The 16,780-nt window shown below is 39.6% G+C and overlaps 1 protein-coding gene across 2 annotated transcripts in view; it reads right to left on the reverse strand.

Moving 5' to 3' along the window:
• porb (P450 (cytochrome) oxidoreductase b) overlaps nt 1-16,780 on the reverse strand; it is a 63,011-nt gene that overhangs the window by 38,297 nt on the left and 7,934 nt on the right. Inside the window, exons 1-2 of one of the 2 annotated variants that reach the window (XM_051862125.1) lie at nt 3,665-3,812; nt 1,008-1,056 (exon numbers count right to left, since the gene is read on the reverse strand). In XM_051862125.1, the coding sequence (XP_051718085.1) occupies nt 1,008-1,056; nt 3,665-3,714 (99 nt within the window). In that variant the 5' untranslated portion in view covers nt 3,715-3,812. Of the gene's footprint in view, nt 1-1,007; nt 1,057-3,664; nt 3,813-16,780 lie in introns of those variants that run through there. The other variant, XM_051862124.1, reaches the window with a different exon arrangement.

The following is a 16,780-nucleotide window of genomic DNA, read 5'->3' on the forward strand; positions in this document are numbered from 1 at the left end:
TTGATGCAGTATGTGGTCTGGCATTGTCATGTTGGAAAATGCAAGGTCTTCCCTGAAAGAGATGACGTCTGGATGGGAGCATATGTTGTTCTAGAACTTGGATATACCTTTCAGCATTGATGGTGCCTTTCCAGATGTGTAAGCTGCCCATGCCACACACACTCATGCAACCCCATACCATCAGAGATGCAGGCTTCTGAACTGAGCGCTGATAACAACTTGGGTTGTCCTTGTCCTCTTTAGTCCGGATGACATGGCGTCCCAGTTTTCCAAAAAGAAGTTCAAATTTTGATTCGTCTGACCACAGAACAGTTTTCCACTTTGCCACAGTCCATTTTAAATGAGCCCTGTCCCAGAGAAAACACCTGCGCTTCTGGATCATGTTTAGATATGGCTTCTTTTTTGACCTAGAGAGTTTTAGCCGGCAACGGCGAATGGCACGGTGGATTGTGTTCACGGACAATGTTTTCTGGAAGTATTCATGTTGTGATTTCCATTACAGTAGCATTCCTGTATGTGATGCAGTGCCGTCTAAGGGTCCGAAGATCACGGGCATCCTGTAAGGTTTTCCGGCCTTGACCCTTACGCACAGAGATTGTCCTCTGCCCATCTTGACTTCTGAGAGACACTGCCACTCTGAGAGGCTCTTTTTATACCCAATCATGTTGCCAACTGACCTAATAAGTTGCAAATTGGTCCTCCAGCTGTTCCTTATATGTACATTTAACTTTTCCAGCCTCTTACTGCTACATGTCCCAACTTTTTTGGAATGTGTAGCTCTCATGAAATCTAAAATGAGCCAATATTTGGCATGACATTTCAAAATGTCTCACTTTCAACATTTGATATGTTATCTATATTCTATTGTGAATAAAATATAAGTTTATGAAATTTGTAAATTATTGCATTCCTTTTTTATTCACAATTTGTACAGTGTCCCAACTTTTTTGGAATCGGGTTTGTATTTGAACAAACTCTACTGGAGAAGAGGAAGGTAAAATCCTTACCGTTTTCTTCATTTTGTCAATAAAACTGGTGTCCCTTGTTGTTGGAGTCCTACAAAACACAGACAACCAGAAGTCATTCAACAAAATGGATTACAATTAAATATATTATAAATTACTATGTATATAAATATGGCCAAAATAAATAAATAAATAAATAAATCAAAGTAAATGAACAAATATTGTTGAGATTTCAAGCATTCCTGAAAACACTGAAACAACATGTGCCCAGAACCAACAGACAGTGGATCCAAATGTCTGAGACCATATCGATCAGGAATTTATTGTCATTTAAACTGGAGTTTTAGGAAATATTTGGGGTGGGGGCATATTCAAGACTCCGGACTACTTTCTGGATCTCATTACAGTGGCTAGCTAAGAGTGGGGAAACAATAGCCCCAAATGAAATCTGATTGGCCTCTTCAGTGTCCCAGGAAAAGCACTCGTCTAGAAAAAAAAATGCTGCTAATTTGCACACCCATGTCATTAGTGAGACACGCCAATATCAGGGCATGCAGCTACATCACTGTTCACATAGCATGATGTTTTAACATCATAATTTTTTTTTTTTTTTTTGTCAGACAGGCAAAACTGAAATGGAAATTTAATTTGTTGGTCTTTTTTTCTTTTAATGTTGATGTTAAGGGAAAAATGCTATTTGTTTTACTGCAAATTTTATTTGTTTTACTGCAGTTTTAAAATTGTGTAAGAGTAAAATAAATCAAATGAATATATAAGACGAATGTAAAATAGAAAATAATTAGATAAAAGTAATGGAAAAGAATAAAAAAAAAAAAAGAGTTATACAAAAGTTAAATAACTGTTGAAGAATAAATAAGAATAATACAGAAGAATAATAGTAATTTCAGAGTAATAACATATATAACATCATCTTATTCAATTTTCATCTACCTGTATTTACACTTATGCACCTCGAGACTGAGATTCAAGAACAGAGCACTTTTTGAGGAGTTTATAATCTACATCCAGAACCCTTGCCTTCATCTTTCCAACAACACACACATTAAAGTGCCCCTATTATGGATTTTTGAAAATTACCTTTCATGTAGTGTGTAGTGTGTCCTGCAAAGTTTTAAATCTGAAAGTGCACCGTATATAAAGTTATTGTCTCTTTTAAAAGTAAGAGTCAACTCTGAGTCAAATAAACGAGTCGTTTGTAAAACGAATCCCAAGTCGTTTCGTTGTGACGTCAAGATGAAACATTAGCATATTGTCCGCCCACTTATTGCGTGCGCAGACACCAGGGAAAACTTGAAACCGCTCAAACACTGCCAATACATAAAGAATCAGTGGTTAAAGTTCATCTTTTCAACAATACCACAGCAGTATAGCCCGAACCATGTGCTGTGTTCCCGTCATTTTACTGACGACTGCTTCTTCAACCTAAATGCGTTCAAAGAGGGATTCGCAAGCCGGTTGTTACTGAAGGATGGGACAGTACCCAGTTTATTTGGACCAGCTTCTTCCTCCTCCGAATCACAACCTGTAAGTTTGATTAATAATGGTTGCTGTTATGTTCTCTGTAGCATGCACAATACATATTTAGTTGTGTGTGTTGTGTACGCTCCGCACAGCTTTTAGGTCTCCGGCTAACCAGCTAACAGCAATATGTGTTCGCTCGCAATTGTCTAGAAGTGTGTCAAATGTTTGTCGTTGTTATTACTTGGAGTTATGATAAAGAATAGAGCAATACGTTGGTGTACAACTGCAGTGCTTTATCAACACGTTTCTGCATAAGGCTAATGCATATACTATGACTGTTTGGGTGTTTACCACCGAGTTGTGGGCTAGGTTCGCTAACATAAACATAAAACAACTTTATTTTTATTTTCTTTATTTTTTTATCTTTTTTTTTTTAGAACAGAGCGAAGCGCCATCATTATTATAATACAATGTAAGTGATGCGAATCGTTTGTGAGTCGTTGAGCAAATAAGGTAAAAATAAATGTATATTATAAGACAATGAAAGTGTTTTTTGACCTTACATGCTTGTAAACCTGTTTTTGGGGACTCCCAAATCAAAAATAGGAACCTTTCAAATGCCATAATAGGGGCACTTTAAAAACAATTGTTCAACGGTTCAAGAGAGTGCAGTGAATGGAGAAACCGTGAGAGATTTTTCAGTGTGTAAAAACTCTGGGCTCATGGCCAACTATTGCACAAGGATGTGAATAGTGTGATTTAATGAGTGAAAACTGCTGTTGAACTCAGTTTTAACTCCAGTGTTTTAAAGATACTAATGTCCATTCAACAAGACAATGCTTGCTTTTGCAATTTCATTAATGCTAGAATAAAATCACCAGTACTTTTGGCCATCAAATATGATATGGGATAAACTTATATCTATGGAGCAATGATGTTATGTTTTAAAATCAAAGCTTGAACAAGAAGTCATTGCTGTTTTATAATAATAATGAAAAAAAAAAAAAAATAGTTCTTTCAACCAAGCTGCTCTTTTCCCAAGACATAGCCTACTTGCTCAGGACCAAGACTGAAATACGCTGCTCTATAGGGTAAGATGTGTAAAACACAGACAAAAGCTCAAAGTTTTAAATGTTACACATGCATCCCTCTGGGTGTCATGTTGGCCAAACATAAAGGACTTCATGAGACCCAGAGTGATCACAGTAAACACTCACCTTTCTATTGCAACCAACCGGTCCTCCGGTAAGGAAAACACACACCCCATGGTGATAAGAAGCACGTCCAAGAAAGGTGACGGCAAGACAGACTTGTCGACAAACCATTAACTATAGCGCACACTGGAAAAACAAGGCACCGCCATGGGTAAGAAAGAACATCTGTTGTACATGCTGGCTTCCTGCTCACACAGACAGAGAGAGTCAGAGGCTGAGGCCAGCCCAAGAGCCACAAGACAAGAGAGCTGATAAATAGAGTAAAAAAATCCCAATGAGGACCTGAAGGAGAGCTAGAATGTGATTGTATGTGAAGGAGTTGATTCCAGAGTAAAGCAGCATTCCTGACAAAGTTGGAGCTTGTGAGAGGCTTTTACACCGTCCCTCCTCCATCAAGAAGGTCTGCAGATGGAGACAGCTATTGACACTGTGAAGCATCATGTCAACAGGGTTCAGTACTCATATTGGGCAGCTGAGACAGGCTATATTCACTATGGTCGTGCACCAGCAACATCTGGACACCGCAAAGCAGGACTCTTTGATGAAATCACACGCATAAGCAGCAAATCTGAGCATGCACACATGCCAAAACTCATGTAAACAAAAAGAGAACTTGAGAAAGGTCTGTTGGTTTCTTACTGTCCTTCACCCTCTCATCACCCCAGAGAAAAAGACACACACAATCAGCAAACGCCAGAACAATCTTGTAGCCGTAGCAACAGTTTTGAAAATGACAGTCGTTGGTTTTGAAGACAGCAAATGACTGCGGTGCGGTCCGCCCCTCCCGCCAGAGAGCAGGATCGCCATGGCAACCACATCCTATCATAAAAGGATCCTCCTGTGACAGGCCAGGCACTGAGAGAAGCGAGACAAATTGGAAATGGTTTCCACATAAATGGGAGAGAGAAAAAAATAGGGTGAACATAATGGAGGGCTTGTGTTCTGCCTCAACTTTCCACCTTTGGAAATCTCAAAGAAACACTTGGCTGGCCTTGCCAAATACAATCTCCATTGACATACGGCTCTGAAAAGATATATACTTTCATAAGCACAACATTAAGTAATATAAGAAAGAGAGAGAGAGAGAGAGAGAGAGAGAGAGACAGAGAGCAAGAAAGAGAGAGAAAGAGGACATACTTCGCTGTTCCTTACAGCCCCCATTACAATGAAAACAATTCTTTAATTTAAAATGGTAATTCCATAGAAAACTAGACTTTTGAAATAGTTTGTGCTGAATCATTTTAAAATATTCATGGCAGTGAATTTTTTTCCGTAAACAACTGAATGACTGTGCACTGTGTTGGCGAAGCATCTTTGAAGGAGCATCTGCTCAACCCATCTTTCCTCATATTTTTCCCAATGGGACTGAAGCACTTCACAAAAAGTTAAAATTTCAGTCATGTGACATGGAGCCTTGCAGAAAAAAACCCACAATATGTCTCCTTTGACTAATTCTGGCACTTGATTCGGAAAAATAACTGATTCTCGAGTACTCAAAGCATGTATATTTATTGTATTATTATTGCATAAAAGATTGTTTGATTTTTGACAACAGTAGTAACTTGACTGATTAGTAAAATTAATAAAATTATATCCTTTATACGACTGATGTTATTTATTGTTTATTATAAATGACATGAACAATCATGAACAATGAAATATATTTTCATAATTTTTTATTATTGTCAGTTCAAGTTTTAGTATTAGTAGTGACACTACTGCCGGCCAGATTTACTAACAGCTTGCGCTAGCACAAAGCCTCTTTTGGTGTTAAAAAACTACTGTCAGGACTTACTAAACACACACAGTGACAAATTATCGATGAAAAGGTGTGGACACAGTTAATTTTACTCACTACATATTAGGGGTGCAATGGTTCAAATTTCTTACGGTTCGGTTTTTATCACGGTTTTAGGGTCATGGTTTCGGTACGGTTCGGAATGTGCTATGTTCAGGGAAAAAAGGACTACTGTCAAATAAAAATAAAGAAAATAAAAACAAATCAAACTACAAGCAACAGCACAAATAAATACAGTAGAGCAAACATACAAATAAAATAAACAGTGCTTTTCAGGTTTTTCAGATATCTAACAGTAGTTTTCAGGTACAGAAATAGAATAATGTAGCTAATCAAATGTAAAACAACATTGCATATAATCTTCACTGTATAAATTAAACATTAATATTATTAATTATTAATTAAGTTACAAAAGCTATTCAGTCAAGAGCAGTGAGTGATTTCCTTGTCTTTTTTTGTTTGATTAACATTAAAAACACAGACAGCAGGAATATTAGGCTGCGGTCACTTTAAGACATAATGCACAGATACAGTACATTGATACTGAACACATGCGTTCTTTCTCCAGTGTATAAGTTCACTTAAGACATAACCTACTATGTTTGCTAGAATACTCACCAAGACAGGCATGTTGACATAATTTTTGTGTAAATTTGTCCGTTCAAGCGCAAGACTTTAAAGAGAACTCAATATTTAAATGCTGTGCATGCGCTTCCTGTGCATGCGCTTCCTGTGCACGCTTCGGATAAATGCACAAATCTTCTCACAGTTCTCTTTTGCATCTTGCGCTCAAATGTTAAAATTGGCAAGGCTTAAATGAGTTTAGTTTAAACACAGATAGCAACATGTGGTGTTCAGGTCTCACCTGCGCTTGTGCGCTATCAACACCCTGGTGATGACGGCATAAATGACTTGTCATATATAGAGCACATGGCACTCGCATTGAACAAAGTTTAGGAAGCCAGAATGCACATCCATCGACAGAAACATACATTAGCCCAATTCTGTCTGTCTGTTTTATTTATTTTCAACAAATCATATTATAGATGCGTATGGGTCGTCAAATATGACATGAACCGCGGTGCAAGTGCGTGCTGAACCATGTGTGGAGAATGGTACGGTTCGATTTTTTACCGAGAACCATTACACCGGTAACACTTTAGTATAGGGAACATGTATTCACTATTAACTACGACTTTTCCCCTCAATAAACTCCTAATTTGCTGCTTATTAATGGTTAGTAGGTTTGTTGTTAAGTTTAGGTATTGGGTAGGATTAAGAATGTAGAATAAGGTCATGCAGAATAATTACTACTAAATAGCCAATATTCTAGTAATATGCATGCTAATAAGAAACTAGTTAAAAAAAAAACCCTAAAATAAAGTGTTACCATTGCACCCCAACTGTATATGCACTTGTAAGTTTCCCCATTCAGACTTAAAATTTATGAGAGGAGAGTATTTAAATAAATTATGCAACCGTGATTTACTAAGGTTTGCGCTAGTCAGTTTACTGGTATTTCACCATTATTTAAAGGGGACCTATTATGCAAAATTCACTTTTGCATGGTGTTTGGACATAAATGTGTGTTGGCAGTGTGTGTACAAAACCACCCTATAAGGATAAAAATCCAACTACTCCTTTTTTTTTTTAATCCCCATAAATCATAAGCAGTGTCTCAGAACAAGCCGTTTGCAGATTCCTGGCAATGTGACGTCACATTAGCCACAGGCCCCGCCCATGAATGTTGACAGACACTGCCGTTTTAACGTAGAACCGCCCTGAGCGAGTTCACAACGAGTTGTACACAGTCCGCCATTGCTGCACTGACTAGAATGTCTCCCAAGCGTTTTAGGTGTTCTGTAGCTGGATGGATTAATCCACATAGCTCTCTCAATATACTCCCAAAATCTGAGCCGCTGAAGACAAGGTGGATTAATTTTGTTTTTGAAGAAAATGCTCCCTCAACTCTACCGAAATTCGTTTATGTCCGAGCGAATCATTTCACACAGGACTGCTTTGTGAATGAATGTCAATACAAAGGGACAATACAAAACAGAGTTGATTTACTTATATAAAGTTTACCAGTTTATTAAGCACCACCCAAAAAGGCATAAGGTCTTTATATATTTGTTTACTGTTAGTTGTAACGAGTGTTTCTGTGTACTTCGCTATGTATGTTGATGATAATGCAAGGGAGAGTATAGTAATAGCGGCATCTAATGGCAACAGGAAATGACGTGTTTAACACTGTGATGCATTACTAGCAACATACTAAAATATGCAATTGAGTGTTAAACATGCTACAAACATTCTAAAACATGGTAGCAACACTTGAGTGTTAAAGCATGCTATTATCGTCATGAAACAGGAAGTTGGTGTAACTCATGCATAAAATGTCTAATCTGCGTCAAACTTCACGTTTGATAAGTGCCCTGGCCTGAAGACATCTACGTGCCAAAATTTAGTTATAGTCATAGCGCCACCAGCTGGTAGCAGGAAGTGTGGCAAATACAAATGACTGATATTGTCCTATTATATTTATATACTTAAATGCATATTGCCCACCGTGCTCTGTTTTCCTAAAGCCACCGGGTGGCGGTTACATGGGTGCAAGGGCCCTTTCATCGCTGCTTGCAGCTTTAATTCAGAATTGATTCTCGGAATTGATTTAGAATTTTGTAATCAATAGAATCAAAGTTGGAGGCGATTAAAATATGTCTGGAATCAAACTGCACCTTTAACAGCTAACTGCATGACTTTTGTTTAATAAAACAAAAGAGCTCTTTTGCACATTTTTAAACAAAAAATGACCACTTATCCTTTACAGACACGGATGCAAATACAGTTTCTTCTTTTGCCACTAAAAGATCAAATCTGTGAAGCAGTTGTTATGTAACATTAGGGGCTGGACTGATAAGTGCTGATACTGGAAGACAATAACAAACCATTATTAGTTTGATTTATAGGGTCATTCATTACACATTTTCACATGTATATGTGGTGTGCTATAGGGACAAAGGCACACTCATTTAGATTCATTATGTAAGTTGCAAGTAATGATTCAATAGATTTTTTTATCCAAATTTAAGCCACTTAAGGCTCAAATACAGCACACAACTTTTCAAACCTAAACAGATTTTAAAACAATAGGCATCATACACTAGCCAACTTTGTAAATGGTTACAGAGAACTGGGAACAGGGAAATGGTTACAGGGAACTACCATAAACGACTGAGGATCACACACTATACCAGACTTTCAAAGTCTTTTCTATTTGTTAACACAAATAATAACTCATGTAGAAACACATGCCTTGCTGCTATAGAAGACGCATGACAAATGAAAGCAATATGTGTTCTAAAATTGGCTCAAAAGTAGTCCCAAAGAACAGGATTGTTGTGAATTTATTGATGTGCAATTCATCACAGATACGTAATCAAAACACACCAACCTCAGTTTATAATCATTAATCGGGTGTGATAAAACAAAGAAACAATTATGTCATGTTATTCCGATGCATGTTTCATGATTTAAAGGTGAGCGCACAAGCCTACTGCATGTTTAAGCGCAATACTTCAGTTTGACCACCTTTTTATTAAAGAATGCACGTCCCATGTTATTACTTGTTTTGGGAATGGTATTTTGTTTGTTTGTTTTCTTCCCTCTTCTTTTTTTCTCTGTCTTTACTTTCGTTTCAGCAGGGTGATGCGGGTACCTGAGTGGTCAAATCTTTTGCCAATCACCGTGACGCGTTGTGGCGACAACGTGTGGCTTGACCAATGAGGGTGCCCTAGTTGATTATTAAAGAGCGCACTTGTGCGGGAAGCGGGAGTTCTCTGGCACGCCACACATTTTATTGTTGTTTGGTGATTGACTTGCGTGCTTGTTTTGCCCTGTACCATCCTTGTGTTTGATACTTGTTGGTTAAGTCTGTGTTCTTTGATAAGTCAGTGTTTAAAGGGTCATGAAACCCCCGTTTTAGCCTGGTCGTTCACACTGAGCTGGAAAAAGTCTGTAAAAATGGGCGTGTAAAGCTCTGGAAAAGTGGGAGTGTAGAGGGGGGAAGAGGGGAGAGAACAACCAATGAAACACAGACCTACAACACACTCATTATACAGAATAATGAATATTAATTTATGAGCACGAAGAAAAATGACAACAAACTCCCAAGCACAAGGGAGAAATGCGAAAGAATATTTAAAAGGGCTAATAATACTTTCATTACATTTACGAGCACTACATTCTCGTGATAAACAACACGTAGTTTATAAAGACACAGTTTATTTTTTGTCTATTCTCTAAGTCTTTTGTTCATCAGAATAATCGTGTCATCGTGTTCAGATGAATCAGTGTCCAGTTTGCTCATATATTTAATTTGAAGAAGACTTGATGAAATATGTGTGCATACACCGTGCTGGTTAATGTTTGTTGCAGGAGAATGTTATGTCTATAAAAACTTTAAACACAATCCACGTGGCTAGTGTTGTTAAACTCATCGCGGAGCTCTGCGCTGAAACCGATCATATGCGCACTCCACGTGCATATCGTATTTTTCATGTTTTCGTATTCAAACTTCAGTTCTGACTGCATCGCGGGCAAAATACAAACAACACTCATGTGCTGTTGTGCTGGGGGAAACATACACACGGCTTGCATGTCCGAACGCAGAGGTGAATGAACAGCACTTTTGCATTTGAACTCTCCGCTGTAATGCGATCTCACGCAAACATATTTTCCATTTGTGCTGGTAGATTACAGCAAAACAAACCACATACACCCAAACTCGCAGGAAAACACATTTTTGTGTTGAAGCACTGAGGAAACAAACACAACTATACGACCCATGTCTCTGAATGACAACAGAGACAGAGGCAAGAGAAGTGATACTTCCTCATGCATAATATCGCAATTATAATCTTATGCATACTACAGCGCAGTGATTGGATTGAATGTGCTTTAAGTCATGAATAAATGCAGAAACTGTTGACGTCAGCATGTTTGACCAGCCCATACTGGAGCCAATCAGCACTCCGGATCTTGCCGGTAGTAGACGATGACGTCAGATTTTGTGACGTTGCTCCGACTTTGCTTTTCAAACCGGAAGATAGAAATCGCTCTGAAAAATGCAAAAATAACTCATTTCAAATTATAAATAAAATTAATGAGTACCTTTAGTGTTTTTAATGATGTGCAGCCTATACATATCTGCTCACAGCTCAAAAAATTTGTTCTGGGGTTTCATGACCCATTCGGCCCATTCAATCTTTTCTCTTTTTTCTCGCCGTTTCTGTTATCTGGTTGATAAACCGACATTACTAAACGGGGAAAGAGATAAAGAACAGGTAAGATATCACGTGATATACATGTGCCACACTGAGTTGTCAATTTTTGTATCAACACTTGTTTAGTGACACGTGCCACTTTTTGTATTTTTGGTTTATCGTAAGAGTAGTTTATTTAGGTTGTCTTTGACGCTGAAGATTTTTCTTTTTGTTTAATGTAGGGTTTTTTTTTGTTTTTTTTTGAATATTTATGGTTGAGTTAGATTAGAAGTTTTGTTTTCTGTTTAGTAAGATTGGTTATATTTTGTTTATTTCTTTGATTTGGCACGGTCTCGTTCTTTTCTCTCTTCCCCGTGCTTTTGTGAATTATTTTTGCTTGGTTAACAAATGTATATAATTTGTAAATTTATGTAAATAATTATATTCTGGGTTAATTTTTGTCTTGGTTTCACTGTAATAAACAGACACGTTACTGACAAAATTACACGTCACACGTTACACGTCAAAATGGTGTGTGATTGTTTTCCAGTACGCATTCAGTGTTTTGATGTTGCACCCTTGTTTTCCCTAGATATTTAAAAAAGGGTTTGTAACAATGTGCAATTCATCACAGATACATAATCAAAACACACCAACCTCAGTTTATAATCATTAATCGGGTGTGATAAAACAAAGAAACAATTATGTCATGTTATTCCGATGCACGTTTCATGATTTAAAGGGGAGCGCACAAGCCTACTGCATGTTTAAGCGCAATACTTCAGTTTGACCACCTTTTTATTAAAGAATGCAAGAACAGAATACAAACAACATCACACAAAACATTAACTATGAGTAAAGACTTTAGAAATTAACCCCTGAGCATTCCTAGTCTCTTTTGAAAGGTATGTTTAGTGTACCATAAGCGGTACAGTGAAACGTTAACAGGTTAAACAATAATAATGTTTGAATTGCTTTCATGCACTTTACCCTTAATACAATCATCAAGTATTACATCAAAATGAAGATGTTCAAATAAAGCAATATTTCCAAATATTCAAAAATAACTAGTCTTAAATCAGCCATATTTTCCTCGTTTGAGTGCAATGATTGGATAGCATTATATTGTAGACATAAAATGAACATTAATCATAATAAACCTGCCACAAAAATAAAAACAAAAAACATTACAAATAAAATTAAAACAACGTATTGTGATTATTTCTCTAGCAGTAACTTGAGCAGCGTGCAGCTCCTCATTTATGACTGTGGCAACACCAACAGCGCTGACAATTGGCTCACTCAGATAATGATGCACAATAAAATTTAAAATTAATATTAACCTTTATTTAACTAGGCAAGTCACTTAAGAACAAGTTCTTATTTTCAAGAATTTCACTAATTTCACTAACGCACGGATCCATTATACTGATATACACATCCAGATTACACCCAACTGTTTACTTTCACTTTAGACATAACCGGCTGCGTTTATATGAATACTCCACACCGATGGGCATTTTGACATAACATAACTGTGTGTATTCAACCACTGAAGTGCAATAAGACGTGAAAGAGAACTGAATTTGTGATCTCATGCTGAGACCGCATTGAGTGCTTTTTCCCCACTGCTTACTGTGCTTATTAACATGTTTTAACATCGAGCACGTCCCAAATTCGTGATTGCCTTCTGAGAGAGGCAGCTTTCTGTGTGTACGGTTTGACAGTGTGCCAGTCAGCATGAGAACCATACCGAGATCCTTTTCAGGATATACTGTGCTTATAACTCTTTTTAACATACATCCCGCTTTATATTCTCATTCATGCATTTCATCACTCTGAGGTGTCAAAAATGCTATATATTTAAATACCGTGATATAGCAAAATCTCTAACGATAGACATTTTATTATCACTATTGTATATATCGTCATACCGTCTAGCCCTCTGACATTTCAAATAATGACTGTATATAAGGAAAGCAGATACACTTAAGTGTTTTCCCAGTCCACCAGTCACTCACACTCATCTCTTCTGAGGCAACGAGTGACAATGAATGGGCAATTTGTTTTGAAAGATCTCTGTTCTTCTCCAACACTACATTTTAATGTAAACAAAAATGGCCACGCATAGGTAATAATCACTTACCAATCTTAGATGAAAAAGGATGATCATTATAAAAGTATATAAAAGTATATAAAATCACATGGTATGTTTATAAAAGTATATTTAAGAAACATAATATCAGATTAAAATAAAATAATATTTTTAAATTAGTAATGTCTTAATTTTTTCCCTGAATAGTTGATGATTCGATGCTTCGATAGGAGGAGCCTGATTCGACTACCAATCGCACAGTCGAATCTTCACAGAGGTGTTACGAGACGAGATATGGGGGTGCTCAATATCTGATTTTCCTACCAGTTTTCTCCCAATAAGTTAGTATACAGCCTAGACCTTGGACAGCATTTCCCAAAAGCATCGTAAGCTTAAGTTGATCGTAGCTCCATTAGGCTTACGATGCTTTTGGGAAACACTACCCTGGGCGATAAAACGGTATTGATATTTATCGACGTTATGTCTTAATCGATAACGATAGAAAAAATGCTTGATATAACTCTTGATATAGTTACACTTAAATGCATTAAATTGTAAACAGAAATGAAGTTCGGTTGCATTAACAACAACGCTCAAGCTCGCTCCGTCCCTGGGTCACAAACAGACGCACTACAAGTGACACGCAAACAAGTTGCTGTGGAGTTCAGTTGTGCAATCACCACGTGAAATCAGAACACACAAACACATGAAAATGAGTGTTGTACCTGCCAGCGACGAGGAGATTGTGTATAAAAAAGTACATGTCAGCTTGTCAGTGTGGCAGATCCCTTTCAGTCGGTCACGTTCGACGTACGTCAGAAGTGAGCCGACGAATTGGGATATCCATAAAGAGCCCAATCACCTTCGAGTGTAACCAAACGAGCCAATGGAATTGGCATGCGATATTTGCATAACGCGCACCGCCCCCACAAGGCGGATATAAATACGGAAGCGGATGCAGTCGCACTCTGTCTTTCGCTTCAAGCCTCTGAAGAGCTGCTGGTGTTAAGGCACCCTACAGCGAAGCCGCGAGCTAAACAGAGCTCTCAACTGCTGTTTTTACAGCAAACTGTGTTTGCCGGTTGGTTTGCGATTTGGGCCAGTTCCTCTGTGTGTGTGACTGTGTGACTGTTAGGCGATCAGTGTATGTACCTGCAGTCACACCGCGGCTGATCCCTGTTTGCTTCAGCACAAAAAAACAAGAGCTGTTTTCCCCCTTCTAAAAAGAGCTTCACAGACGGACACTGGGTCTTTTTCAAGATGTCATTCCGTCTGTGCGTTACTGGATGCAGTCGTTCCCTGGTCCCCGCTGATGGTCACAATCGCTGTGTCACATGCCTGGGCGTTCAGCATGCTGAGGCAGCTTTTGTGGATAGCTAATGTTCTCACTGCGGGAACATGACTATCTCAGTGTTGAGGTCTAGACTCTCGTTCCTTGGTTCTCAGGGAGCGGGGGTCCCCTCCCCTATGCCCCGTTCAGCCGTTTTCTCTGGCTCCGGCCAGGTGGACGGCGTGTCATTGTGTAGGAAGGGTGACTTGACGGTTAGGGCTTAGGCCCCTAATCCCTCTACAACACTGCGACCACTGGTGTTGCCCTCTGTTGAGCGACCAGCCGTTTCCTTCGGTCCACCTGCGGATGAACAGATGTCGATCGCGGCATCAGAAGGTGAGCTTGAGTCCTCGGGAGATGAAGACTCGGCTGCACTGCCTCCCTCCGGGACCTGTAGCGTTGCCCGTCTGGAATCCTCCACCGCGTCCCGAACCTTCTTGGCTGGACGATTGGTTTCTCGGGGCGGGATGCTGACGACCAGCGCGGGTGTCACACGGATGCACTGGCACACAGCTGGCCCCGGGGCCTACGCAAATATGCGTTTCCCCCAGTGAGCCTACTCGCACAGCTGCTGTGCAAAGTCAGGGAGGACGAGGAGCAGGTCTTGCTAGTGGCTCCGTATTGGCCCACTCGGACCTGATTTCCAGAACTGACGCTCCTCACAACAGCACCTCCTTGGCCCATTCCTCTGAGGATGGACCTTCTGACTCAGAGACAGGGCACCCTCTGGCACCCACGTCCGGACCTCTGGAAACTCCATGTCTGGTCCCTGGAGGGGACGCGGAGGTTCTAAGTGATCTACCCTAGTCGGTTGTAGACACCATCACTTCTGCTAGAGCTCCTTTTACGCCCTGAAGTGGAACCTGTTCGTCGACTGGTGTTCCTCTCACCAAGAGGACCCCAGAACATGTTCGATCAGGTCAGTGCTTTCCTTCCTGCAAGAGGGCCTGGAGCGAAGGCTGTCTCCCTCCACCCTCAAGGTGTATGTCGCCGCTATTGCCGCACATCACAATGCAGTTGCTGGTAAGTCTTTGGGGAAGCACGACCTGATCGTCAGGTTCCTAAGGGGGGCGAGGAGACTAAATCCGCCTCCATACCCTCTTGGGACCTGTCCCTGGTACTTATATCTCTCCGGGGACATCCCTTCGAGCCTTTGCAGTCAGTTGAGTTAAAAGTACTGTCCCTTAAGACCGTCCTCCTGGTTGCATTAGCTTCAGATAAGAGGGTAGGGGACCTGCATGCATTTTCGGTCAACGAATCGTGCCTAGAGTTCAATCCCGGTGACTCACGTCATCCTGAGACCCCGGCCTGGATATGTGCCCAAGGTTCCTACCACTCCCTTCAGGGATTAGGTAGTGAACCTGCAAGCGCTGCCCTCGGAGGAGGCAGACCCAGCTCTGGCTTTGCTCTGTCCCGTCTGCGCTCTGCGCCTGTACGTGGACAGAACGCAAAGCTTTAGGACCTCAGATCAGCTCTTCGTCTGTTACGGAGGCCAGCAGAAGGGAAAGGCTGTCTCCAAGCAGAGGATGGCCCACTGGATAGTGGATGCCATCGCTTTGGCTTATCAGTCCCAAGGCGTGCTTTGCCCACTCGGGTTGCGAGCTCACTCCACTAGAGGAGTTGCTTTTTCCTGGGCACTGACGCACAGCGCCTCGCTGACAGATATATGTAGAGCTGCGGGCTGGGCGACACCTAACACGTTCGCTGGATTCTATAGCCTTTGTGTTGAACCGGTATCTTCCAGTGTACTCGCTTCCACTAGCCAGTAAGGTGAAGGACCCGTTCTAGTGTCGGCTTGCTATGCCATTCCCGCCCCCTGGGCCAGATACGTGCATCTATTGCTCCAGCGAGTTTCCGCTCTGCCGTTCCTGTCAGATGTGTCTCCCCCTGTGCCAGGCTGGAGCCATCCCAGGAACTCCATATGCGCACTGTCCATGAGCGAGTCATTGAATCATACATCTAAACAGATTTTTAAAAAATAATTCAAATAAATTAAAAATTTTAAAATAGACTTCATCAATTAATATTTTGTCAGAACCTCTAGTAAATTACCTGTTGTTGTTTTTTTCGTTTAGTTGTCATTCAGAATTGTGATCTCAGTTTGAAACAAAAGTTTCTCAGTTTATCCAGAATTGTGCAGCTCTAAGTTTCTTTAACACTTATTTATTTAATCTTCATATAAAATATAAGAAAGATTTGTTGGAATTTTATTTATTTTGTTTTGTTATAACATTTTGTTGTTTGCCTTAATTAAAAATGCATTGGTTAAAATCAAACTTTTTTTCTACTGGTCTTTTTTTTTTATAAAGGTTATTATTTTTTTCAATAATTATCGTTACCGAACAATGTGAAACATTATATCGTGATAAATTTTTTAGCTGTATCGCACAGCCCTAATACAGCCTATTATGATAATGCTGTAAATAAAAATGTGAAAAGAAAGAAGCTTTCGATAAATATTTGTAATGTTCGTGAATACATCCAACCACCCCTGTGACAGAGTTAAGTTTTACTTTCCATGATCCGTGACTGACAGAGGGCATCTTGGCAGCAGGGATTAAATCTTTAACAATGTCTGGGATAAAAAAATCTAGATGCACTTTGAAATGGTAAAAGATGATACAAAAAAAGT

The sequence above is a fragment of the Ctenopharyngodon idella genome, chromosome 15 (genome assembly GCF_019924925.1).
Source record: "Ctenopharyngodon idella isolate HZGC_01 chromosome 15, HZGC01, whole genome shotgun sequence".
Classification (NCBI taxonomy): domain Eukaryota; kingdom Metazoa; phylum Chordata; class Actinopteri; order Cypriniformes; family Xenocyprididae; genus Ctenopharyngodon; species Ctenopharyngodon idella.